This window comes from Vicugna pacos, chromosome 1, assembly GCF_048564905.1.
Source record: "Vicugna pacos chromosome 1, VicPac4, whole genome shotgun sequence".
NCBI classification, from domain to species: domain Eukaryota; kingdom Metazoa; phylum Chordata; class Mammalia; order Artiodactyla; family Camelidae; genus Vicugna; species Vicugna pacos.
Window position 1 is genome coordinate 79,235,044 of NC_132987.1, and position 26,216 is coordinate 79,261,259.

At 37.4% G+C, this 26,216-nt stretch overlaps 1 protein-coding gene and 1 long non-coding RNA gene across 9 annotated transcripts in view; one reads left to right on the plus strand and one right to left on the minus strand.

The window, feature by feature from the left end:
• CBLB (Cbl proto-oncogene B) overlaps window positions 1–18,044 on the plus strand; it is a 258,056-nt gene extending 240,012 nt beyond the window's left edge. For 4 of the 8 annotated variants that reach the window (XM_072965889.1, XM_072965884.1, XM_072965874.1 and 1 more), the window contains 4 exons: window positions 804–944; window positions 5,986–6,042; window positions 8,014–8,133; window positions 17,106–18,044. In XM_072965889.1, the coding sequence (XP_072821990.1) occupies window positions 804–944; window positions 5,986–6,042; window positions 8,014–8,133; window positions 17,106–17,365 (578 nt within the window). In that variant the 3' untranslated portion in view covers window positions 17,366–18,044. The remainder of the gene's footprint in view (window positions 1–803; window positions 945–5,985; window positions 6,043–8,013; window positions 8,134–17,105) is intronic. The other 4 variants (XM_072965902.1, XM_072965899.1, XM_072965878.1 and 1 more) reach the window with 1 other exon arrangement.
• The window catches only part of LOC140697730 (uncharacterized), a 72,278-nt gene continuing 48,991 nt past the window's right edge, over window positions 2,930–26,216 (minus strand). Inside the window, exons 2-7 of the long non-coding RNA XR_012075025.1 lie at window positions 15,961–16,092; window positions 14,122–14,290; window positions 12,124–12,241; window positions 9,048–9,168; window positions 8,001–8,142; window positions 2,930–4,814 (exon numbers count right to left, since the gene is read on the minus strand). This is a non-coding gene — a long non-coding RNA (uncharacterized lncRNA). The remainder of the gene's footprint in view (window positions 4,815–8,000; window positions 8,143–9,047; window positions 9,169–12,123; window positions 12,242–14,121; window positions 14,291–15,960; window positions 16,093–26,216) is intronic.

A 26,216-nucleotide genomic window follows, 5' to 3' on the forward strand; every position in this document is an offset into this window, starting at 1 on the left:
GAGAATCAAGGGAAAATATGAGTGGAATAGTGATCTCATATGGTATTTTTCTTTCTTTCTGGCTTACTTCACTTAGAATGATATTCTCCAGGAACAGCCATGTTGCTGCAAATGGCGTTATGTTGTTTGTTTTTATGGCTGTATAGTATTCCATTGTATGAATATACCACACCTTCTTTATCCAGTCATCTGTTGATGGACATTTAGGCTGTTTCCATGTCTTGGCTATTGTAAATAGTGCTGCTGTGAACATTGGGGTGCAGGTGTCTTTTTGAAGTAGGGTTCCTTCTGGATATATGCCCAGGAGCAGGATTCCTGGGTCATATGGTAAGTCTATTCCTAGTCTTTTGAGGAATCTCCAAACTGTTTTCCACAGTGGCTGCACCAAACTGCATTCCCACCAGCAGTGTAGGAGGGTTCCCTTTTCTCCACAGCCTCTCCAGCATTTGTCATTTGTGGACTTCTGAATGATGGCCATTTCTGACTGGTCACATCCATTGTCTTTATACTACACAGGTTACAAGTGAATAATAAGCTGTTTCATAACGTGCAATGTTGCTTTTTAATAGAAAGGCCTGTGAGATAAAATCTGCCTGCACATATGTGTTTGTGTGTCTGTGGTTCCCTGCAAACCCTCTCACAAAATAATTAGCTCCCGTTGTTGAAGTCAGTCAAGTCCCGGCTAAGCACTGCAGGTGAAGTCCTTTATAGGGAGCAAGAGAAAATCAGTCATTACTGTTGCCTGATACTGTGTTTTGATTAATGAAGTTCTGCTGTTGATACTGACTCTTCTTTAAATGCAGGTGAAGATGCTTTTGATGCCCTTCCCCCATCCCTTCCACCTCCCCCACCTCCCGCCAGGCACAGTCTCATCGAACATTCGAAGCCTCCAGGCTCCAGTAGCCGACCATCCTCAGGACAGGACCTTTTCCTCCTTCCATCAGGTAGGCGGCAAAAGCCAAGCAAAATTTTTCACTTAAAGCAAAAATACTTCTAAGATCCTACTGTCAAATAAGCAGGAGTAATTCATTGGTTTCTAGCTCCCTAGCAGAAAAATTCCAGGGTGGAGAAAAGAGCAGTTGGGTGGGTTTGCCTGTCAATTGTTTGCTTTAATGCCAGGATTACAGAAATGGCAAATCAATAAGGAATCATAGAATTTAGAAATGGTGCTGTTGAGATCATCTGGTCCAAATAGCACCCGTGTGCTACAGAAGGCATCCCTGAGAACCAGAATGGCTCTGCACTGGGCTGACAGTGATGGGGACAAATTTAGACTGTCTCCTGAATCTGAGTACAATTGTTTCTTTCTAATAATATGTTTAAAAGTTTTCCTGGATAGGCTTTAGGGTCATAATTTTATTCAAAAACATATTTTGGTAAATTACATTGTTGTAACATTAATAGATAGCTTTTCTGAAATATCTGCATTTTATTTTACTGTTTTTATTTTTAATGTGTCACTGTATCTGCTAAAATTATTAGTATTCAAGGAAAAATTAATACATAGCTTTTTTAACACTCAAGATAGGAGTAGAAATTAAAGAGCTATAATAAACCATCCATTTCACTAGTCAGAATTACCAGGGAAAAAAAATTCAACTATGTTGAATCTGCTGATATTAACTGTTCTAATCAGTTCTGTTCATGATACTGTGATCTATACTCTGAAACGTTTGCCTCCTTATTCTGATTTGGTTAAAAGATGTTCTTTTTTTTGTAAGCAATTCCTTTACGTTGTCCTTTGGCCACCTGTATGCTTCATTGAAATCTTGGGAATCTTTTTATATATTTTTTTTTTTGATCAAAGTATAGTCAGTTTACAGTGTGTCAATTTCTAGGGTACAGCATAATGTTTCGGTCGTAACGGAACATACATATGTATTCATATTCTTTTTCACCGTAAGTTACTACAAGATACTGAATATAGTTCCCTGTGCTATACAGTATGAACTTGTTGTTTATCAGATTTTGTGAGAATCCTCCTGTTACTTTTCAAAAAGCGAGACACTCTGCCGGAGTTCCTAGGTGTTCTGTGTGATTCAGTGGGTCTGTAGATGTAATTCTTGGTGTATTTATGGGGGAGGGCGAACTATGAGTCTCTCTGCTCTGCATCTTGGCTCAACCCTTTTCGAAATCTTGGGACTCTTATAACCATTGTCATTCACTTCTAACTCATTTTTCTCGAGTGCTTTTTTTTTTTCCATTTGTTGTGGTAATTTAGAAATAGAGGCAGTTTGTGGCTACAACACACAAATTATAGATGTATAACTAGGGATACATAGCTTCAGTTTCTAAAAGTAGTTTATTTTCAAGTAATAATTTTGAGTTTAATTTTTTGCCAGTAAGTATCAGTTGAATTGTCCTCTGTGTCACCTGCTCTGTGAGATGCCTCCCTGTCCTCATGGAGCACCTTAATTTTAAATCAGTGCTCCCAATCAACGAGCAGGGTTCCTAACCCTTCTGATGCAAGCAGAAAGAATGAATAACTTAGGCTCGTATTCATATAGCTACATGTAAACACTATCATTTTCACTTACACTTATTTAAGCCTTTGTTTTTGGCATGGGGGGAAGTAATTAGGTTGGTTGGTTGGTTGATTGATTTAAATAGAGGTACTGGGGACTGAATCCAGGGCCTCCTTAATGCTAAGCATGCACTCTACCACTGAATTATACCCTCGCCCTAAACGTTTGTTTTTACATATGGACTTTAACATTAGAGAGTCTTACTTTTTAATGTTTTTTAAATTTTAGTTAATGTAACCTTTCCCAAAACAACTTCTGGATAGTTTCTGACTAGATTCCTATAAGGTACCTATCACCTCTTATATGTCATTTACACCCAATTAAATGAAAGCACCTTCTTTTAAATTTAAGCTGTCCAACGAGTGAGAAGAGAACATTTTATACAAATACACATTTTTGCCTGTTTCTATCAAGAGAATTAATTGTGAAATATTTCAGTTCTTTATCATAATTTTATTGTTCATTGTACTTTATGTAAAAATCTTCCCAAAAAATTGCTTCAAAATGAAAGTGCCCCCTTTCATTAGAATGGAAGTTGTACAAACTTTTATTTCACACGCAGGTGTGCTCGGTCGCCAGGGAGGTTCAGCAGCAGCTTTCTGTAACCCGTGGTGTGAGGGTCACACGGGACCAGAGCAGGGTCATTTGAACCTGTTGACATACCTCCTTTTATGCATGGAACGTATTCTAATTTCTTTTCAAATAACATTGATATCCTTTGATAATAAATACCTCTGAGAAAAAAATGGCAACCTTTTTCCCCCTTCCCATTAACAGGGAAGTTGTCTAGTCTGTTGCCAGATCCTTTATGAGGTCCACTGAGACAGTTTTTATTCAGTTTTAAGCCACATGTATTATTAGATCTCGTCTTTTTTGAAAAGAAATATTTTAATTCTTCTTAACACAATATCATAGGACATGAAGGCTTCTTTCAGCTTATAAACAAGCACTGGACAGTATCACTTCACAAAGGATTTAATACATTATCCTGTCTAATAGAAGATTCTCAAAAGTAGTTCTTCACCCTGAATTGAGCTTCAGAAAAGAATACTCTGTAAATAGCAAAACTTTAACCCAGTAGTTGTGGGACCGCACAAGGTCTAAGTGGACGGTATGGGCCCTTTACTGCTCTTGTTTTCACTGTAGTTCAGTCTGTAAAGTTTTAGTCCAGTGTAATGACAAAGCTTTTCTGGCATTGCTGAGCTTTGGTTTCCTTGAGGAAATCATTATCCCTAATTAGAGACAAAGATTGGATAGCCTCACGATGTTGTATAAATTACCTCATCAAACCTGCCTCTTTTTCCCAGCATTCGGCGCCCTGCACCCTGAGTCGGGTCCAGCCTTACAGCCTGGTGACGGCTCTGCAGTGGTGCTGTGCAAACTGCAGGGCCTTGTGTTTCTACAAGGGAGCCTCAGGACTCCTGTATGATCAAGGGAGGGACGTGAAGCAGGGGCACAGCTCTGATGCTGCTTTGAACTGTTTCCTGTTCTAGGTTTTCATGCACGATTTCCTTTGGCAAAACAGTAATACCCACTGCTGTCTGAGAGCCATCTAGTCCAGACAGGCCAGTCAGACCTTAACAAAACCTGGAGTCCTCAAAAAAAAAGCTTTACACTTTCCTGTCTCCAAACCCAAGGCTACTGCTAGCACATACATGCTCTGGTCTGAATTACAAAAAGGCATTTCTTTTGTGCTGGTGGGTAGAAATAGTCATCCCTCCCTCCACTTTGTGCCCGGGCCAGTGCTCCAGGAATGGAGCCAAGGCTGTACTGAAGTCGGCTCGTTCCCATTACTGCACGCTTTTGTGCAGTGCACAAAATACACAGTGTATCTGGCAGCTCTTCTTGAACCTCTCCTTCACTGTGTTTCTAGCCTGCAATCTCTTTTGAAATCCTTATCCAATCTTAAAGTTGCAATTCACCTCTAAAAGTTAGCCAAATCGACTTAGTAGAGATAAATGAAGGTTTTCCACCAGGATCCAGAAATGCAATGGCATAAGGAAAATACAGAGAAAACGTGGATCATTAGCAACAGTTACTGGGAAGGGTTTGGGGTTTTGTTGACTATGATCTTTATGAAGCACCCACACGACGTGGTTACCGAGAGCACTCGTACTGTTTGAGGGTTGCACTCACAGAGTTCAAGTCAGAGACGGCGTGAGGTGAGGGCCTCCCCAGGGCTCAGCCAGCATGGAGACCACTGTGTTCAGGTGCTGAAGGACTGACGGGGTAGAGCCGTGGTTCTCAAATTGTGGTCTTGAGGGCAGGAGCATCAGCATCACCTAGAAACTTATTAAAAATGCCAATACTTAAGACCTACCCAGGACTTACTAAGTCAGAAACTCCGGGAGTAGGACCCAACAATCTGTTTCACAGGCTTTTGGGGGTGATTCTCATAGCTCACGTTTGAGAAACCTGGGGCTAGGGTATCCCTGGAGGAGTGCAGCCAGGCTGGTAAAGGGAATTAAAACCACACCACATAAAACTACGGTAGATGAAAGGAACTTACGTTTAACTAAGAGAAGGTCTTGAGTATATATGAGAGTGGCCTTCAATTACAGTATTTGTGAAAGAAGATTTCTTCCATGTCTCCTCGGAAGGTAGACATGAGAACAGGCTCCATTCTTCATAAGAAGCTTCCTAAATTATTAAGAATTCTTCTCAGAACAGTAAGTAGTAAGGGTAGTGAGTTCTCTAAATGGAAGACTTAATCAGTGGCCAGATCACTAGGAGTTTTATGAATGTGCGGTATAGTGGGGGCAGCAGAGAGAGAGGAATTTTGTTTCACCTAAATAGCTCTTCAACCCCTCTTCTAGAAATTAGACCTAACACTGAGATTCTTTTAAAATTTCAGAATAACTGACAACTCTTTCTGGTGGGTTTTGGGCAGCCCCCAAAGGAAATATGGCACTGTTTTAAATGTTCAACTATATTTGCTTGCCTCTTTTCCTATACACTGAGTAAAGATCTTAAAGTGTTTCAGATACTAAAAGAATTTTAAAAATTCCTTAATGCCTCCTCCTAAAGGTAACCAGTTATAGGTTCCCTTCCTACACAGCATAATTTTGATTGATGCATATTTTCCCACTTTTATGGTTAGCAAACCTTTTCCTCCCAGTCTTGCCTTAGTTTTTAATAACCTCTTAAAACAAGTATTAAAATTTTTCAATTTAGCATTACCATACTGTAAATCACTGGCAGTAGTACTTTGCTTTTTAGAATAGATTAATCCCACTGTGTTTAATCATTCACTTCTCAAACATTTATTACTATATAAATGGTACACTGGCTATGGTATTTTCAATTTGCATGCTTTAATCCTAAATGTGGGTTTTAATTACTGTTTGAAGAATTTATTTTTAAAAATTTTATTTCTTTTCAAATTTTCTTTGTAAGGAGACAGTAATTACTATACTCTGTATAATTGTATTATATACAATTTCTTTTTCCATTGAAGCAGGAATGCTTCCAACTTTACAACTTGCTACAGAAGCCCAGTTTACCTTATACTTGACCAGTAAGTAGCAAACTTAGCATAAAGCAAGACAGAACATCCTAGTGATTCAGAACTAAGTATTTTGCTACTTATGGTAACATTTTTAGTGTACCTACTGACTTTTTAAGTGCAGTAGATTAATGGAGCAACATCATACCACTGTATATCTTGTGGTCTATTTATGGTCCTGCAGTGTATCTGATTCTAATCTTTAGTCTTAAATAAGATGATTAGAAATAGCATATCTGACAAACCTATAAATTACCTCTAAGGAAATTTTTAATAGTACATGTATTGTAAAAGACAATCTCTTTTCTGACCTAATATTATGTCAGTGATGTTTTAGAATGTACAAGAACTGAAAGTAGATTTTATTGAATATTTAAATCTGAATCTTAGGGTGATTTCTGCATAAATTTAGAAATTTGGTACCTGTGGCTGGTCTTCCAAATCAAAAGATTAACATTTGTTGCATGGAATTTGATTTCTCTTCTGATTCCTTCCTAAAATGTTTCAGCAAAATTAATGAGGTTGAACCATTGACTTTTCAGTTATTGAAAGCTCAACATCTAAGACTCATTTTAATCTCAAAATTAATGAAAGCAAATTAAGTAGCCTTGCTTAGGTTAAAAAAAAAAGTTTCCAGCAAAGCTGGAGATAATTATTGTACTCAAAAAGAGGAAGAAAATAATGATTTGAACTCTTGCCTTACATTACCTAGTCAAAATTTAGTATAAATAGGCATGTAGTTCTTTCTTAAACAATCAAATTCTTACATATTTTTAACATCAAATGCAAATAGAAGTTAAAACAATGAAATATTATCAGATCTTCTTTAATAGTTAAAATTTTAGCCTTAGATGTTTGCAATACAAATGTCACTGGTTTTGAATTTCTGAAAAATCTGAATTGGTCTGGGTTTTTTTTTTGGTAGTTAAAAGTATTTATAAAGTGTTGCCTATTGACTAAGCAGCGTGCTTGGTACTTGAGAGCAGGGGCCTTGCCTTACTCACACAAATCAAGAAAACTTCCAATACCTTTGGAGATACTGGCAGATACAAAAGAAAGAATAAAAGAATGTGAGAGAAGGAAACAAAGGAGCCTGAGATGGAAGTGGTGGCAGATGAATTATCAGTACACCAGAGGTGAGGAGGTAATGTTCATCTACTCAAAAAAGTAATCAGTTCTATGGACTTAAACTCACATACTAATTTTCAACCCATTAGTTAGGTTTATGGTCCTAATATAGTAGCCCTGATAAAAATCTCTCTTTCTGCTGTTAGCTACAGTTAATATATATAATTAAGAAGTAGTGAAATTATTTTTCACTATTTCAGATCCCCCCTGTCTGTCAAGGTAGCCACAAAAAAAATCATTTTACTATATATACAAACTTTAATGTTAATAATAGCATAATTTTTAACAACTGAATTTACTATTCGTTGAGCCAATAAGCGACAGTCTTTTGCATAGGATGCCCAAAGTAGTAGTATTTTAAAAGGCACATTTTTATGTGCAGGAGGCTTCATGTACATGAATGTATTTAATCCTCACAAATCCCAAATGTCAGGTCCATTTTGCAGATTATGTCCGCCTAATGCTTAGAGAGATTACCTGATACAATACTCTTACAAGCAGAATTCAAAACCCATTTTTTTTCTTTGACTTTACAGCAGCTGCTTTTCATTATACAGGAGAGACTGGTACAGAAAGTAAAAATTAAAAGCAGTTTTCATCAACAATTTTACAGTCAATCAAATAAGAGGTCTGAAAAATACAAAATGAGTGTGTAGCATTTAGGATTAAATGGGAAAAGCAGATTGGAGCAAATGATGAACAAGGTAGAAAACAAATGGTTACTCCCAGTCATGAAATTCATTTTCTAATTTATTCTTTAAAGCTGTGCTCTTTCTAGAGAATTTCTAATTTTTTTCTCTTTAGCCAGTTGGCAGAGATAATAGTTTTAATCTGAAAATTACCTTTATTTTTAAGATCCCTTTTTTGATCCCGCAAGTGGCCAAGTTCCTTTGCCTCCTGCTAGGAGATTACCAGGTGAAAATGTCAAATCCAACAGAACATCACAGGACTATGATCAGCTTCCTTCATCTTCAGGTGAGTTGCCTAAGAATAATAATACCTTACATTTGTATAGTACTTTTTGCAGCATCTTTTTATTCATTATATAATTTAATGAGCACTGCCAGCCTAAGAAAGTATTTCTATCACCCTTGCATTTTGCTTGTAAGGCTTGTACTATGAGAAGAATGCCTACACAATAACCTCACTGAAAAGAAAATATTAAGCCTTAATATTATCTTTGACCAGTCAGTAAAAAGCACATTCTGTGATTCAAAATCTTCGTTCTCTAACTTTCATTTTGCCTTATCAGACAGGATAAATGGGAGACAGATGTCTCTGTCCGCTAAAATGCTGCATCCTCTTCTTTCTCCGTCAGAGGAAGAACTCTCTTTAGAGTTAATATTAGCACCAAACTAGTCATTCTCATAGAAACACTGTGCGTCTTTGGGAGGCCTTCCTTGATGACTGTATCTAAAACAGCCCCCTACTTTACACAGTCACTTTCTAGCCCCTTCTTTGGCTTTATGTTTCCTCATAGCACCTCTCACTCATTCTCCTGATTGTCCATCTCCTCTGCTGAAGTATTTATCCACACGTGTGCAGGACAAGTGGATGAAGGAAGGGTAGCTGACACTTGTGTTATGCTGAACATACACTTTGTTATTTTGAACAATATATAGTATTGTCTCAGATTATGAACGTCAGAAGTTTTTTCCCTGTGTAGATTTTTGTCCTATTTCAAGATTTGTTTTTAAGCTCAAACCTCGGTTCACACATTTAATCCAGTCTGTAACCTCTGAGTCAAGATAATTAGTGAGCTACTGCGAGAATTATCAATACAGTATAGGTACTTGAGGACATGCATGGAAGGAGCAGAAATCCCCCTATAGTGTTGTGAGTTTTCATACTTGACTATAACTCCAAAAAGCATAGAAAATTTTACTAACCTTTTTAGATGGTGGTCCATGCTGTCTTACCGGCTTATTTCCAATCATTCCAGTATTTCAGATACATCCATGAGTAGCCAATGAGACACTGTAGTTCTAGTCGAAAGGGTAGATCTCCAGACTGATGAAAAAATGTGAAGGTAAAGAAGGAGAGACAGTATCTAACTGTATGTATATATATATATGTATATATATATATATTATATATATATATTATATATGAAAGAGGCAAATCCCTTAAGGAGATAATGTCAAAATACAATTTTGAGAAGAGTGCTATGACTGATTTAAAATAACATACTCAGTTCCACCAACTCTGAATTAACAGAAGCATATACTCAATTTATGAGAAGGGTTTTGGCCCAAATGCTCTGTATCTTCTCATCATCTTTACAGGAACACAAAGGTATTGTAGGGCCCAGGGGAACATCATTCACATATATGATTTCAACTGGTAGGAATTCCAAGTTAGCATTACTCTAGCTATTTCAAGGAAGAACTTTGAGTCACAAACCCTGTTGAAACATCCCCAAATCGGCGTTTACTAGAAGCCTGAACTGGCTTTTACCCGAGTGATAAAATAGTCCTGATTATTATTCTGAGGGCCCCACTCACTGTAATATCAAATATTTCAACCTGCTCCCTTGAACTCCCTCTACACACACTGTCAAATCACAGAAAATAAGATACTTTTTTCCAACAAGATATTTGCTCACCTGCCACTTCACAAGGCTACCAAGCTGTCCACCAGTTTATTTCACACCAGGAGACAGACTCTTCCTGCCTTCTGGATTAGGTCTTTCGATCAGAAACTTGAGACAGGATGCTGTGTGCCTTGGGACACTAAATAGCACTTATTTTGTAGTCGCGTTTTTATTAAGGCCTTTTTAAGATGATCGTGGAGAAGTCAGGTTTAAATGCTGCAGCTTAAAAATTCAGTTTCTCCTATTTTTTATGGTGATCTAAGTAACTGATAGTGACTTATGTATAAGCTTTCTATGAAAAGAATATTTCTAAATAATTCAAAAAATTTCATTGATTTGAAAATATTTTCCTTATACATTTATTCTAAAAAGGATGTTTGCAGCATGTAAATGTCCACATATCCAATGAACCTTCCAAGTGTTTCATTCTTCCTCCCCAAAATGTTCATAATATGAAGTTTTTAGGTGTAACAGTATGTAATGGCATCAATCTGTCAATCAGAATAAGTGGATTTTACCAGCTTGTGTTAAATTCATATATACTTGTTGATAGGGCAAAATTTTTTTGCTAATAGTCTGTGTATTTCTTCACATGGGCATTGTGTCTATACTAGCTATGCGTAAGTTTCTACACATTTTCCAGTTTGCTTTTCTCTTGTAAGATACAGTGCTATAGTTGGAATACCATTCTTTAAAAACCCAGGGAATCCAACTTACAGTAGAATAACAAAATCATAATGATGATGTTTGTTCGTGCTAATGAGATGAGATTTTTTTTAAAAATATTCTTAGTATTTTGAAGGGAGTTCAAGGTAGCACTTGAAATAATGCTAGAATTTCAGCACATGACTTGCATTAAATATTTGATTAAATATTTGTAACAGATCTTACTGCCAAGTATCCCCACCAAAGGAAAGAGGTCTCATTACAGAAGGCATTAATTCCACTACTACCTTTCCTTTGCTGGCTTAAAGGAAAGGTGATCAGATGTTGAATGAATTTTATATTAAGACCAAATCTCCAATAGTTAGTTATCTCCATTAAGATCTCACCTGGAAATCATGGCTTCATATCACGTAAGAGTTGGAATTGTGTACTTTTATTAGTGGTATTTTAAGATAAATTGTGTTTTTAAGGTTTTGTTTTATTTCAACAAAGGAAATCGCAGTGTTACCACAGTTCAAGTACTTGAAATATTTTCCCTTACATATGGCTTCCTTTTTAAAAACACCCAGAAAGCGGCTATAAAAGTTATAACCTTTGTCTTAAGGGTCATAGTTACCTACCACAGTGTATTAAAACACGTCCTTCTTTGTATATAAGTATTTACATGCACTATCATGTGTATGTGCAGTCAAACTGTAATAATTCTACCTAATATAACTGAAAAGGGGAAAAAATATATATAAAACACTTCCTTCCAAAATTAGACAGTGTATCTGACACGGCAGCAGTTGAAGTTTATCTAAAAGAGTTCCAGAATTAATTGATCCAACTTTTAGATATGTTTGAAATTTCTTTTAAGCCTTCATCAGTTAAATTTATATTATTTTTTTAAGTCTCAGTTGAGAAAATCTATAGGCTTGATAGATATCCATTCCCAGTATCACCAATAAATTACTAAGTAACTTCCATAATCATCATTTTTAAAGTTTGTTAAGCACTTACTCTGGGGCCAAATGTTATGCTAAGTATTTTAAATGTAGATATTATAGAGAAATTTTAATATATAACATTGACAATCATACTTTCAGTTGTGCATATAAAATAAATGTAAATTTATATATATATATATATATATATACACACACATAGTAAATTCTGTTTCTCACAACCAATCTGAAATAGGTATTATTAATGTCAATTTTTGGAAGGAGATAAGACGATAAAGTTTAGTAATTTACCTAAGGACCTATAATTGTGGTAGGATTCGAGTCAGTGCTGTCTTATCAGTAAGCTATGCACACATTTTTTTTTGTTAGCAAAGTTTGATACAACAATGATTGCTAAGCTGAGTTTGGAGATAGCTAATGATAACATCAAATAAAGACAAGAGCAAAGGAATAGAGTAGAGTAGTGATGCCAAAGGGATGGAAGAGGATACTGGGAATTGGAAAACTGTCCTAGAGATTTCAAAAGCCTGGATGGTGATCATTTCTCATATGACCTTAGGAAGCCACTTCGCTTTTGCCAAGAAATACAGAAACTTGATGTAGTTACTGTTAAATAAGACAATGTAACAGAAATGGAAAATAGGACAATGTGTTTATCAGTAAGATGACTTTTGCTTATTAGACACACGTTTCAAAATATGGACCAAAAAACCCCACCAAAGTTTAGATAATGAATGTTGTAAACCAGCTGGTACTTACACTTCAGTGACTCCCATCAGCTCCTTTAGGTGTGGACATACAGCAGTGTGTGTCTCTTTTTTTTTTTTTTTAAATCATAGTCTGCCCAGGTGTATGTTCAGATTTCACTCCTGCCCCACTGCAAAATACACAGATATACTTTATGTACTCTTTGGAGGGCCACAGACCCTTTCAGCATCTAAGATCTTTTTCGTCCCTCAGTGGCAAGTTTTTGCCCTTTGGGGGATAAGACTGCCCTCATTTAGAAGCATGACCTAGAGTAATCACTCAGGGCACTGTTCTGTTTTCACAGGCCAAACCCATGCCATCCAGGACTTTTCTCCACTCAGAAAATTGAATCAAGATTTACTCTCAATCAGTGCTTCTCAAATCTTTCTCCCAACCAGAGAGCTAACTCTAAACACCACAAAGACTAGGGCTTTAACTAAAAGTGGATGATCACATGCGGGAAATTGCTTCAAAGTCTGTTTCAACTCAAAAATTTATATAAATTTTGCATTTTACTCTGTATATTGTATTTACGTCCATATTTTACAATATTAACTCTCATATCCTTAGTGCTCTAGGAGGAGGTACTTATTTATATCCTATGGCTCCACATATTCTTGCACTTATTTAGGTATTGTTGCCCTTGCTCATGGGAATTCAGAAACACCATGAGCATGGACAGAATAAACACATGTCCTTCCAGTCAACGTTTTTAAGGACATGGATTCAGGTACAGAAATCCCCCCCGAGTTGGCGGGTGCACTCCAAACCGCAGCCCGACAGCTCTGGGGGGCTGTGAGATCAGTTCCTCTTCTCTTTCACTGCTCCTTTCTGTCACCTACACAGTCTAAAGCGAATACGGACCTGGTGTCTCCTGCTTGTAGACTTTGTATAAAAGAGCAAGTGGGGACAGTGAAGACTGTCCGTGAGTTTTAAGAGATTTGTTTTAATGATCATTAAGAAAGTTGTCTTTTTTTTTTAACAGCTTTTACTGTTAGTTCAACGTTGTAACAAATTTGCTTGTTAATACTTTGCTTAACAGCTTTATATAGTACTAGGCACTCACTGCAAATTCCAGGTTTTCTCCCTCTTCCACACTTGACATTCCTGTAAATTTATAGTAATTGCTGTTCTCTAGCATTATCCACATCTATTGTGAATCCATTGTCCTTTCTTTGTAAAAGGCTCCTTAGCCCATATACCAAGTATTACGTTAATTCGCATACTACCTGGCCAAGAAGGGATGAGTAATACCTCTAAAGATGGAGATATAAAAGTAGATTCAGAGAGTGAGAATTATAAAAGTAAACTGCTTAGCTCAAAGTCACTCAAAATCTTAGTGGCCAAACTGAGATGCAGCTGACCAACCTCAAGTCTCCGCATGACGTTCCTCATCTGCATCCTCATCTAGAAAAGTTGTAGCTGGTCAGTTACCTGATGCAGACCTAACTATCCAATTAAAACAATCAAACAAAACAGTAAAATATTCCACATTGAATAAATCTTCAGCAGTAAACAGAAAAATATTTACATAACAGGTTGCCAAAAGTTGCAACATTGCTTCCAAGTTACTTGCATTTGTAGGCTCTAATGCATGAGAGTTCAACTCTGAGCATTTGTAGGATTCTGAACAGATGTAGGGTTGTGAACAGAATCTTACCATAAGATTTTGAGTTGGGGCAATGAGGTCTAGGACTAATGAGCTGGGATATATGAGTTTTGTATTTAAAGCAAAAAAAAATCTACCTTTTTGAAAAGTTAATTTTTACATAAGCTTTTTTTCTTTTTTAATGAAAATGTTCTCAAAATCTGTCATGATTCCTCCCAGAGGTGGTTTGAATCCTTTTCTCCAGTTGATATTTCAAATAGATTTTGTGTGCAAAAAAAAAAAAAATGCCAGGTCCAGGATCAGAGATACCTTCACTACTCTAGCTAGTTTTGATTTAATTGTGTGTGTGTATATGTTTTTCCCTACTAACTTAGATCTTCTGAATTATGTTTAGTACTTACTTGTTTCCACACAAAGAAGAGCTTTCTCAAATAAAATTTACCATCTGCAGATTCCATTGCATTTGACTATTAATTAGAGCAGCATTAATTTTAGCAGCCTCACGTAGTGGATAGGCTTCTTGGGTTGTTTTCTTTTTTCCTGATGATAGGTGCCATTGTTTAGTGTCATCTACCAAGATCAAAGATACATGGTCATTAAATTTAAAAGTTCTAAATCTATAGACTCCATTGCACTCTTAGCTGTGTCTCTGGCTGCTGCCCTGTCCCTCCCACTTTAGGAGTATACACAGCTGTGCTTTTCAGATGCTTGACAATCATGTGCCCTTCTCAGTATTTTGGACAGAAAGAAAACAGCTGTATTAGAAAAACTTCAAATTATAAATGCTGGAGAAAAGGCAACCCTCCTATACTGCTGGTGGGAATGCAGTTTGGTGCAGCCATTACTGGAAAACAGCATGGAGATTCCTCAAAAGACTAAAAATAGACTTACCATATGATCCAGCAATCCACTTCTGGGCATATATCCGAGGGAACTCTAACTCAGAAAGACACATGTACCCCAATGTTCACAGCAGCAGTATTTACAATAGCCAAGACATGGAAGCAACTTAAGTGTTCATTGACAGATGACAGGATAAAGAAGTTGTGGTATATTTATACAATGGAATACTACTCAGTCATTAAAAAAGAATAAAACAATCCAATTGCAGCAACATGGATGGACCTAGAAATCGTCATTCTAAGTAAGCCAGAAAGAGAAAGAAAAATGCCATATGATATCACTCATAAGTAGAATCTAAAAAAAAAAAAAAAGAAAGGGCACTATGAACTCATCTACAGGATAGAAACAGACTCGCAGACATAGTAAACAAATCTTATGGTTACCAAGGAAAAGGGATAAATTTGGGAGTTTGAGATTTACAAATGTTAGCTCCTATATGTAAAAATAGATTTTTAAAAGTTTCTGCTGTATAGCACAGGGAACTGTGTTCAGTATCTTGTAAAAAAAAAAAAAACCTTTAATGAAAAAATATGAAAACAAACATATGTGTGTATATTCATGACGAGGACATTGTGCTGTACACCAGAAACTGACACATTGTAACTGACAGTACTTCAATAAAAAAGAAAAAGAAGAACTCTTTGAAAATTACCATTAGGATACAAGGAATTTAAACTTGTATTTAATTCTAGATATTTTTCTCACCTAAGAGTAAATCAGAACAGCCAAGATTTCAATGTATAAATCTTGTGGTAATGGATTAAAGGAGAGCTTGCTAGGATTTCTAATAGTTTTTTTGGAAGTGATTAGAAGCAAAGCATAATTTATTGTCCATCTCTGCATGACATCATGGAAATACTTAATAGAAAAATAAATGAAACCTCAAAACATGATAAGAAATGCAATTTAGTAGACCATAATAATTTGAGATGTTTAGTTACAGATGCACAAAGCAGTACAGACTTTAGCAAGAACCAGAAATTAATGTGTGTTCTTATATATGAGCATAGTAAGCTTTATCTACAGCTGTATTTTTTTTTCAAACGGTATCATTCTGTAAGAAAGGAACAATTAAAAATAAGAAATAATTCAAAATAAGACTATCATCCAATTTGGTATGGAACTAAATATTTTCATCCCAGAGGCTTTTATTTTGTGTATGTTACATTGTTATTGCTAGACTTGAAAACAGAATGATGGTTTTTACCACTTACCCTCTCAGAGAAAAATACCATACTTATGATAAAAATATGAAATAATGTATCAAATAATTATGATATAGATTTATTATAATTACTGTTATTATTATGATATAGATTTGAAAATAATCAGCTTACAGTATTTCCTGACGCCATCAGGGAAGTTGGCAAGGCAGCAGAGACCAGGAGGGACGGGAGTCATGAGGCGTTTGGGTTCTAGCCTCACTTCCTCATTTAACTGTGTCCTTGAATTTCGCACTTGTCAGCAGTCTAAGAAGAAAGATATTAAATAAATGTTGATGTCTACCTTGTCTTAAGTCCATAAATGTTTTGTGGCATAAATCTGACTTTTTTTTTTAAATAGAGGCTTTTGATATTAAGTACCAAATACAGATAGGTGAAAATCCATGTTAAAAGTGGCCCCTAAATTACTAGCCCATGCCCTGGTGGCTTGCAATTAATTTTCTTTTCTCCTAGTAAAATTACTCTCCATTCATGGACACCAATGTTGTTTGGTTTAACTATATGAAACCATTATCAGGGGACTGATCCGGACCCCAGTTCTCCACTACTGCCGTTGCTGCTGGCTTTGCTTTTTCTCAAGCTAAGCTTCCTACATTGGAATCTGGATGAAGCATTTCAGCAAAGCAGTTTACTTCTGTTCAGCTTATTGGCTAACAGGAGACTCAAAGCATCAGAAGGATCTACTATTCTGTTTTTCCCTCCTAGCATCGTAAGGTTTCACTTTACAGCATTACTAACATGAAAAATCAGACAGGCAGTGATGCTGTAAAGCTGTTTCTCAGAGAAGTTCTGCTGGACATGGTGGGATGGAGGACCTGGTGAGGATGTTCTGCCAGGAATCCTCTCCACGAGCTTGTAACGGTTTCTCTAGGAGAAACTTCTCAAGAAAGTGCCCCCACCACAGTAGAGGATGAGCTGTATTCCAGCTGCACTGCCAAGGCGAGAGCTTTTCCTTTTCAGACAGTTGTTCCTATTTTTTTCCTTCTGTATCTCTTATTTCTTGAAGAAGAATGTGGAATTGGGGATACATTTGTGTGAATTTCTTAAATTGCCAACACATTCTACCTTAGTTTTCTGACATTCACAATGGACACTGTAACCTATCCAATGATAATACATAAAAATGGGGAAACATTTGTAGAAACAATGAAAAACTGTCTTCATATTAAATAGTGATATAAAATAATGAGATTATACTAATGTTACGATGTCTATTTTTATCTCATTTCAATGCTATCTCACTTTAAAAATCCACGCAGATGGTTCACAAGCACCAGCCAGACCTCCTAAACCACGACCCCGCAAGACCGCACCGGAAATTCACCACAGAAAACCCCACGGGCCTGAGGCGGCCTTGGAAAACGTCGATGCAAAAATTGCAAAACTCATGGGCGAGGGATATGCCTTTGAAGAAGTCAAAAGAGCCTTAGAGATAGCCCAGAATAATGTCGAAGTGGCCCGTAGCATCCTCCGAGAATTTGCCTTCCCCCCTCCAGTCTCCCCACGGCTAAACCTATAGCAGCCAGAACTGTCAGCAATGAAACATAAAGCAATCGATGACTATTCCAGACGGGAAAGGGGAAAAGTGAGGTGGAATTCCAAGAGTGAAGGTGTCTCCTCCTCACGTGGCATCTTGAGAGAGGCTCAGAAGTGCCCCTTCTCAGAAGACGGCTTCTTGCTCGGGATGCCAGGAGCTGCAGCTTCTTTATTTTTGCTAGCCATACTTTTAAATCAGGGTTGAACTGACAAAAATAATTTAAAGACGTTTACTTCCCTTGAACTTTGAATCTGTGAAATGCTTTTCCTTGTTTACAAGTTGGCGAACTTGCAGTGTTTTTTTAGTTTTGTTTGGGGATTTTTTTGATACCTGTACTGTGTTCTTGATGGACCCTTTGTACAGTGGTCAGGTCTGCTGTAACATTTCCCACCAACTCCCTTGCTGTCCACGTCAACAGCTCAGTCACATATTCATTATGATCTTTCCCATCCCACCCCCCAGGTCCAATTCCATTTCTCCCATTTACAAGATGCTTTAAAGGTTCTGATTTTCAGTGTATCAAACTAATGCAAAAAAAAAAAAGTGTGTGGCCTTCACTACTGAGTCTTTTTGGAAACCATCACTGTTGAGAGATGGGGAAAATCTGAATGTATAAAGCATTTTTTTGTCAATGAACTGCCTTTTATAAGTGGTTTTCATACGATATAGAAGAGCTTCCCTTTTTAGTGTCAGTTTTGTGACCTTTACTCTTCATACTCTCATCTTTGTTATCCCAGGTTTGTCACAACTCTGTAAAAACCCAGTATGAGAAAGCAACTACTGCAGAGGTGGGAGAGAGACACATGCACACAACAGTGCCGTGCTGGCGTTACGTAACGAGGCCCCCTGATATTTCTGCCTGCGTTACTTGGAGGCATGCCGAATAAGAGGGTCATCTCCCAGAAATATATTAATAATTTTCAGATAAAACTATGGTCATTCTTTTCCCAAAGTAGAATAGAGTTCATTTCCCGTTTGAGTGATTACAAGCTGCCACCTAGCAAGTTTAGGAACCAGCTCATGGTGCAGCGGAAACAGCAAATCTTGGATGCGCTGTGAAGTGCTAATGCTACTGTGGCTTTTTTTTTTTTTTTGCAAAATTCTTAATTTTCTCTCTGCAATCAGATTAGAGATCATATTTAATTTTTAGGTTCTCTCATTCGTTGCTCTACATTGTTCCATCCAGTCTGGTGAAGAAATATCATTTTTTGCTTTTTTTGCAAAATGGAGGTTGGTTCTTCAGAAACCGTGTTGTTATTACTTTTAATAAATCTACAAATATTTATTGGGCATCTGTGATGTGCTCCACGCTGCAGGCATTGTGCTTTTAAAGCACAAACCTTCACAAGCTGATTCCGCTATCATATTCTGTCATCCTTCATCTGCGCTTTTGGTGGTCAAAGTCACTGATGGACAAAGCCTGGAAGGTTTCCACCAAACCTTCAGAATTTTCAGGCAGTTAGCTTTTATTTTCTCCCTTAGTAAGTCGGTGAAGAAATGAGACGAAACCAGGTCTGAGTAAAATGCTTTAACTCGCAGAAGATTTTCTAAACGTGGACTAATAGTGGGTTTGTGCACGTTTCTGCCACTCCATTAACATCACACAGTGTGGTGTAAAAAGATGCATCTGATGGTGAGCCCCCCTTCCGGATCTGAAAGGAAGTGACCAAGCATGTGGCATATCCAAAGGAAATTAACATTGTTCAAGACTCGGGTGGTCACAGTGTCGACCCAGGGAAGGAGCCAGTGCTTTCCTTTGCGAGCTGACACATGCCCTTACTTGACAGTTGGGTCTCATGACATGAGGTACTTGCGGAGTCACAGGTGTTGGAAAGTTTGTGCTCATGTTGTCATTTCTTAAGGTGATTCTGAGCTGGTTAATGTCCCTAGAAGAGAATTTTTAATTTGCCTTAGATTTCTCCCTGTGGGTAGGTTATTTAAAAAAAAAAAACTGCACTGGCTAATTCTCCATTGCTTTATGAACATCATGTTATGTCATCATGATTTTTCACTTGTTTTATAAGTTTCTGGTGTCACGTTGGAATAGCACTATATTTTTTGGCTTTTTTATGACTTGCTTATCTTAGGTACAGTCTAAAAGCCAAAAGTTGCCACTTCATTGTTACAACATTCTTAATAGATTAGGGAATGATGTAAAATACAAATGTTAGAAAACATAGTATGTTCTCATTCAAAGAATTTTCAAATAATGTGTTAAGATTTCCAGTGAGAATTAGAAGAAAAGACTGGTGACAACACAGGAAAAAAATCTGTTTTGCAAAGAAAACTTACTAGCCTCCACGAAAATCTCTCTGTATCTATTGATAGTAACCATGAGTTTTGTCGTTAAAAAGAAAGAATCAAAAACTTGTATGGAATGAAAAAGGGAAACTTTCTATCAAACACTGTCATGAAAAACCTATTGCTACCTATTACCTGTGACTTATCATACTTAAAAAAAATTTTTTTGAAGAAATAATTAAACCAAAATACACTTTTAGTTACAAAAGTGACTAGCCATAATGGTTGGAAATGATCCTGACTTGTTTTCACTGTAATCCAAAAAGTTTGACATTCCTCCCATTTTTCAAGACTTGATGGTATGATTATTTTTAAAGCCAGTATGCCATATAATCCCTAATCAAAGCAGGTCATGGCCAACATTAACCTGCTCTCCCCTGTCCCCCAGCATATTCCAGGGGGTAGAAGGCAGAAATACTTATCTTCAATGACAGTCCAGTAAACTGGGCTCCATAATCTCTTTCTCCCCTCAGTATCTGTGATATCCTGGCCAAATTTTCTAGAATTGAATCAGCAGTGCTGTGGTCAACTTGAACTTCTTTTCACAAACATGACCTTTAGCCTAGCCCTTCCCTGTCCATGTCCTCTTGCCCATATTGGAAATAATCTTAATAATAGAGTCCTAATTGCAACTTCAGAGGGCTGATTGGTTAACTCAATATTTCACACACAAGAACACTTGCAAAGATTTCTTCATAATGTGAATTTTTTTCTTTTTCTGTTCCAGAAGTATTTCCTTGACATTTTTTTTTTCCTCCCTCAGATCTTCAACTTGAAGCTTTAATTTGCACTGAGTTATCTAACCTGGTTAAAATTTAAATTTTTTTCTCTTAAGCTGACAGATTTGGAAGCAAATTACAGTGTTTTCAACAATACAGGTACTGCCTGTTGACCTGGAATTTTAGTGCTTCTAGGAAGTTTCCAGAAAATGACAGCAATAGATTGAAGGGTTTTCTTCCCAGTTACTATTTTATTTTTTTAATGTCTTTTTTAAACTTGTCTAATGTGGCAAAATAGTTATGTGTTCAATTAATTTATATTTTATTCATCCTTTTTCAATTCTGATTATGTAAACTCAAGTACTTTATCTGTTCTTTTAAGATATTTTATAAAATGAATGTTAACAAAAACAGAGTTGGTATTTTATTTTTCAAATGAATGCAAACATTTCTTTCAGACCATCTCTATGTTGTATTTTTTGTGTGTTAAGAGAAAGAACTAACTGGCCAATGCAGTACAAAATACCCACTCCAGATGATGTAGTTATTAAGTAGCAAAACCATATCATTTAAAGATACTCACACAGATAAGCTACTCTCATGTCTTAGAACTGAAAGTCAAAGTCGTATTGAGGTTCTGAGTGAGAAATACTGTATCTGGGAAAGGCTGAAGGTCCTCTGACAGCACACCATATAATTGATAATTCTTAATCAACACCAACATCCGTTTTCTAAACTCTTGATTTTTCTAATCATTTGTTACTGGTCAGTACATAGTAGGGAGAGAGCGGAGATAAATCCATGTTAATAACTGCTTTTATATCAAGAACCATAGCAGAATGTTGTGTCATTAGTACATGCAAAATCCCATGCATACTAGTAATAATTACACCTACAAAGCACATACAGTTAAGTGGGAGATACACAAAAGCATGTAATTCCAATACAATAAACGCTGTACACGAGTTTTATCACCTTGCGCTGGCATTATGTGCTTATGGTAAGTGCTTAAGAACTATACTGGTCCCCTACCAGATGCAAGGAACTTGGTATTAAAGCATTTAATCCTTTCAACAACCATCTTGCCTCTTCTAGGACTGAAAGTAGAGTAGAGTGTGATATCTTCCTCCCAGAAAGTTAGACAAATGATAAGGCTGAGTAGCACTTTGTCAGCGTAAAAGAAGAGCAAGGGTTTTGTTGAGAAACAACTCCAGAGGTGACATTTTTCAACTAGGATAAAACACTTACTGAGGTGAAGGCGAGAAGCATTGGGGCCTGTGGACACAGAAGAGACGACGGAGGGTGTATCGATGCCTGAGGGTGACTGACCATGCAAACCCTCAGATCCTGGGAACCTTAGGACTAGGGCTCACTTGCTGGAGGTCAGAGGTGACAATAACCATGAACATGCCCAGAGGAATCAGGGTGTGTCTTAACAGGAACTGCCACATCGAACGACAATCAGGTAAGGGGCTGAGGGAAACTTAATTTTCATGCCTCTCCTTCATGTCCCTCTTTTGTTTGATTTTCAAGGGACCCTTGGGCAGTATTCTTAATTACCTCTTTCTGTTCCTTTTTCATTCCTGCTGCTACCATATTCTCTTGGGTCTAGGAAATCATAACTCCCCTAGAATTGTAAACAGCCTGTAATTGATCTCCATGGCTCGAAGTGCAAGACAGAATGAAGTTTCTGAAATTCAAGCCCAAACCCTTGATGGCTTTCTATGGTAGGGACTCCTTGTCTGGGTTCCTCTCTGTACTCACCTCCCACCCCAGACCCTCTTCACTTCTGCCAAGCGTGCAGCTGCCCGAGCGTGCTCCATGTCTATGTACGTGCTAGTCCTTCCGAACATTCCTTCCCTTTTTCCAGCCTGGCCAACTCATTCTTCAAAATCCAGCTCCAGTCTTCCCCTGTGCAGCAGTTCCTATCTTACCCACACGTCGAGTTGAGCATGCCATCTTCCACATCTCACACGGCACCACTATTCTAATGCTTACCATGTGCTTTTTGCAATTACTTCATTCCACAGGTGGCCCCAACTGGACTGAACTTCTTTATCTCTAGTACAAAAAGCATGTCTGATACATGTCAGTGTCCCAAGCTCCAAATACAGAGCCTAGCACATAGTAAACAATGTTTAAAAAACAAAAAAAAAGGTACCATTAAGTAGCCAGTAATGGAAACAGTCCCAATTTCTGGCTTTAGCTCTGCCACTAGCTACCTACGTGGAATGGCATCTCTTTGATTTTGCCTTCTTCACCCATGGACTAGAAGATACAGAAGCCTACTCACTAATGTGATTAGAGTAGATGCCTTGGTTTGTGTTCACTGTTGGATAGGGAGCAAATATTTTTTAATAAAAAAAAATCAGAGTCACAAAGTAAAAAGATCTTAAAATTTGTTTAGGAGGTTTTTAAATTTTTAAAAATTTCTTAAATTGAAGTATAGTTGGTTTATAATGTGTTAATTTCTGGTGTGTAGCATATTCAGTTATACATACATATATATGTACGTATTCTTTGTCGTATTCTTTTTCACTTGAGGCCATTACAAGGTATTGAATATAGTTCTCTGTGCCACACAGTAGGCCCTGGTTGTTCATATTATCCATAGTAGTTAATATCTACAAATCCCAAACTACCAATTGAACCCTCCCCACCCCCTTTTCCCCCTGGTAACCATACGTTTGTTTTCTATGTCTGAGTCTGCTTCTGTTTTGTAAAAAAGTTCATTTTTCTCATTTTTTTTTTTAGTAACTTGAGAGGCTAAGAGAATACTTAATTCTTCATAAAGAGGTTATGACAGGCATGTCTGTTCAAGAGAGGGCTACTCACATATTCCCATGGCACTGTAACCACAGTTGAGAGTGCAGGCTCTGGAGCCAGACTGCCTAGGATCAATTCCTCCCTCTGCCACTTCCAAATTATGTGACCTCAGGCAGGTGTCCTAACCTCTCTGTGCATCAGCTGCCACATCTATGAAATGAGAGCAGCAACGAAACCTACAGTAAAGGACAGATAGAGGGCCTGCTGAGTGAACACTGATACAGAATTCAGAATATGCCTAGTACCACTGAATGCTCAATAAATGGCAGCTCTCATTATCACTTGTCCTATTTAGGGAACTTAAGCCACATTTCATCTCCCAGGATCCCCAGAGTAGATGGCAAAGGGAAGCATGTTGGATTAATCCTGTCACTTCACACAGCAAAAGGTAGACAACAGTGGAACAAGACTGTCCTGGCTAAACTGAGAAAATGTAAAACTGAAGGGTAATGAGCTACATACACACAGTTTGCTGACAAATATCAGAGTTGAGTTTTTAACATAAAGCATATATACCATTATGCACTCCTCCTGCACTTGCTACTCCAAGTCCAGTGCAGTGAAGGGAGAGAGCAGAGATGGTGAGCGGCCTGGACCACGAAGGCTGAGGTCTGGTTCCTCGAGAGCTGCTTCCCTCCACATTGACTACCACACAGACTATAAATACTCAGAAGCTCTCTATTTTATAAGTAGATGAAAAACATTTTCTTTTCTTTAAAGTTTAGAATCTAGTTCAAGCACAACAAACAATTTTGTCTTTGTGATTCAGAGAAAAGTAGCATGACTAGTGGGTTCCTCTAGTCTCTTCACACTAAATGTAACCAGAGGTTGAAGAGGACTCTCCCTAGGATGCGGCTAAAGCCCCCAAACTGAAAACAACAGAATCTAACTAAGTGCTTGTATATTCTAAAAACCTACCTAGCACACCTCTGCAGGACTCATGGAAAGGCTAGTAGCAGAACTCTCACCCAAAATGCATAAACAGAAGATGATGGATTCAGGGGCTGAGCTGGAAGCAGCGAGGAATGGGTGGGAGAATCCACCACTCTCAAAGTAATGTTATTTCCAGAAAAGAGTCAGTTACAGAGATTAATAAACTGTCATTTTATTCTACTGGATGTCTACTTACACAGTGGACTTACTGATCTGCCATCTGTGAGTATCTGAGCAGAGTAAAAACAAAACAGTCAAGAAGGATCTGTGGTTGGGGGGTAAAGCTCAGTGACAGAGTGCACATACCTAGCATGCACGAGGTCCTGCATTCAATCCCCTGTACTGCCATTAAAATAAATAAAGTAATAAAACCTTAAAACCTCCCCTCTTACAAAAAAAAAATATAGTACTGCACGTCAATCATATCTCAATAAAACTGGAAGGAAAAATTTAAATAATAAAAAAGGAGGATCTGCAGTGAATCATCTGACAAGCAGCCCCACCACCGGAAAGGCAAGGATACACACTCTTACAAGACAAGCAGACCCCTGTCAAGGCAGCTGACCTTGCGCCATCGTGACACAAGAAGGCTGCCTACTAGGCACAATAACCCAGCAGCCAAAGACTTTGGGTTGTACGCCACTAGACCAGGCATGCAGAAGCCCTGCCAGTGAATAAGTTTTGTGTCAGACAATAAACCAGTGAAAAGAGAAAAATTTTAAGGCAGCAAGAGAAAAACAAAGAGTCACTACAAGGGAATCCCCAGAAGGCTGATTTTTCAACAGAAACTTTGCAGATCAGAAGTGCCATGATATATTTCAAATGCTAAAAAGAAAATAATTACAATCAAAAATTCTCTACCTGGCAAGGTTATCATTCAGAATTGAAGGAAAGATAGAATTTCCCAAAGATTAAAAGTTCATCACCATTAAACTAGCCTCACAAGAAGTGCTAAAGGCTTTCTTTCAGTGGAAAAGAAAAGTATATAACTAGAAATAAAAAATATATATAAAAGAAAAAAAACCTCACTGGTCTAGGCAAATATATAGTAAAGGCAGTGGATCAACCACTTCAACAGTATGAAGATTAAAAGACAGTCATAAAATCAGCAATCAGTGCAATGAGTAGTAAGGGACACACACAAAATAAAAAAGATGTAATATGTGATGTCAAAAACATAAAATGTGACAGGGCTTAAAAAAACTAGAGCTTTTAGAATATGTTTGAACTTAAGTGACTATCAGCTTGAAACAAATAGCTAGCTAGCTATAGGCTGATGTTTATTACCCTCATGGTAACCAAAAACCTACCATAGATACACACAAAAAAAGAAAGAAACCTAAATGTAACACTCAAGAAAATTATCAAACCACAAAGCAAGAGACTAAAACAAGATGAAAAGAACAGAGAAGAACTACAAAAACAAGCAGAAATTTTAAAATTAGAAATGAAAGGGGAGTTACAACTGATATCACAGAAATAGTTGACCCTTGAACAATGCAGGGATTAGGGGTGCTGACCCCACTACACAGTCAAAAATCTGTGTACAACTTAGTCAGCCCTCCTTATACATAGTTCCTCCTTATACGTGGTTCCTCATCTAGGAATTCAACCAATCATGGATCATGTAATACTGTAGTATTTACTACTGAAAAACTTCCACATATAAGTGGACTCATACAGTTCAAACTAGGGTTTTCCAGGGGTCAACTGTACAAACAATTATAAGAGACTACTACAATGATATGCCAAGAAACTGAACAAAGTAGAAGACATGGATAAATTCCTAGAAACATACAATCTTCCAAGACTGACTATCAAGAAAAAATAGAAAATCTAAGCAGACTGATTACTAGTAATGAAATTGAATCAGTAATCAAAAAAATGCCCAAAAAAGTCCAGGCAGGACCAAGTGGCTTCACAGGGGAAGTCTACCAAACATTTAAAGAGGAGTTAATACCTACCCTTCTCAAACTATTCCAAAAAACTGAAGAGGAGGGAACACTTCCAAACTCATTTTATGAGGTCAGCATTACCCTGATACCAAAACCAAA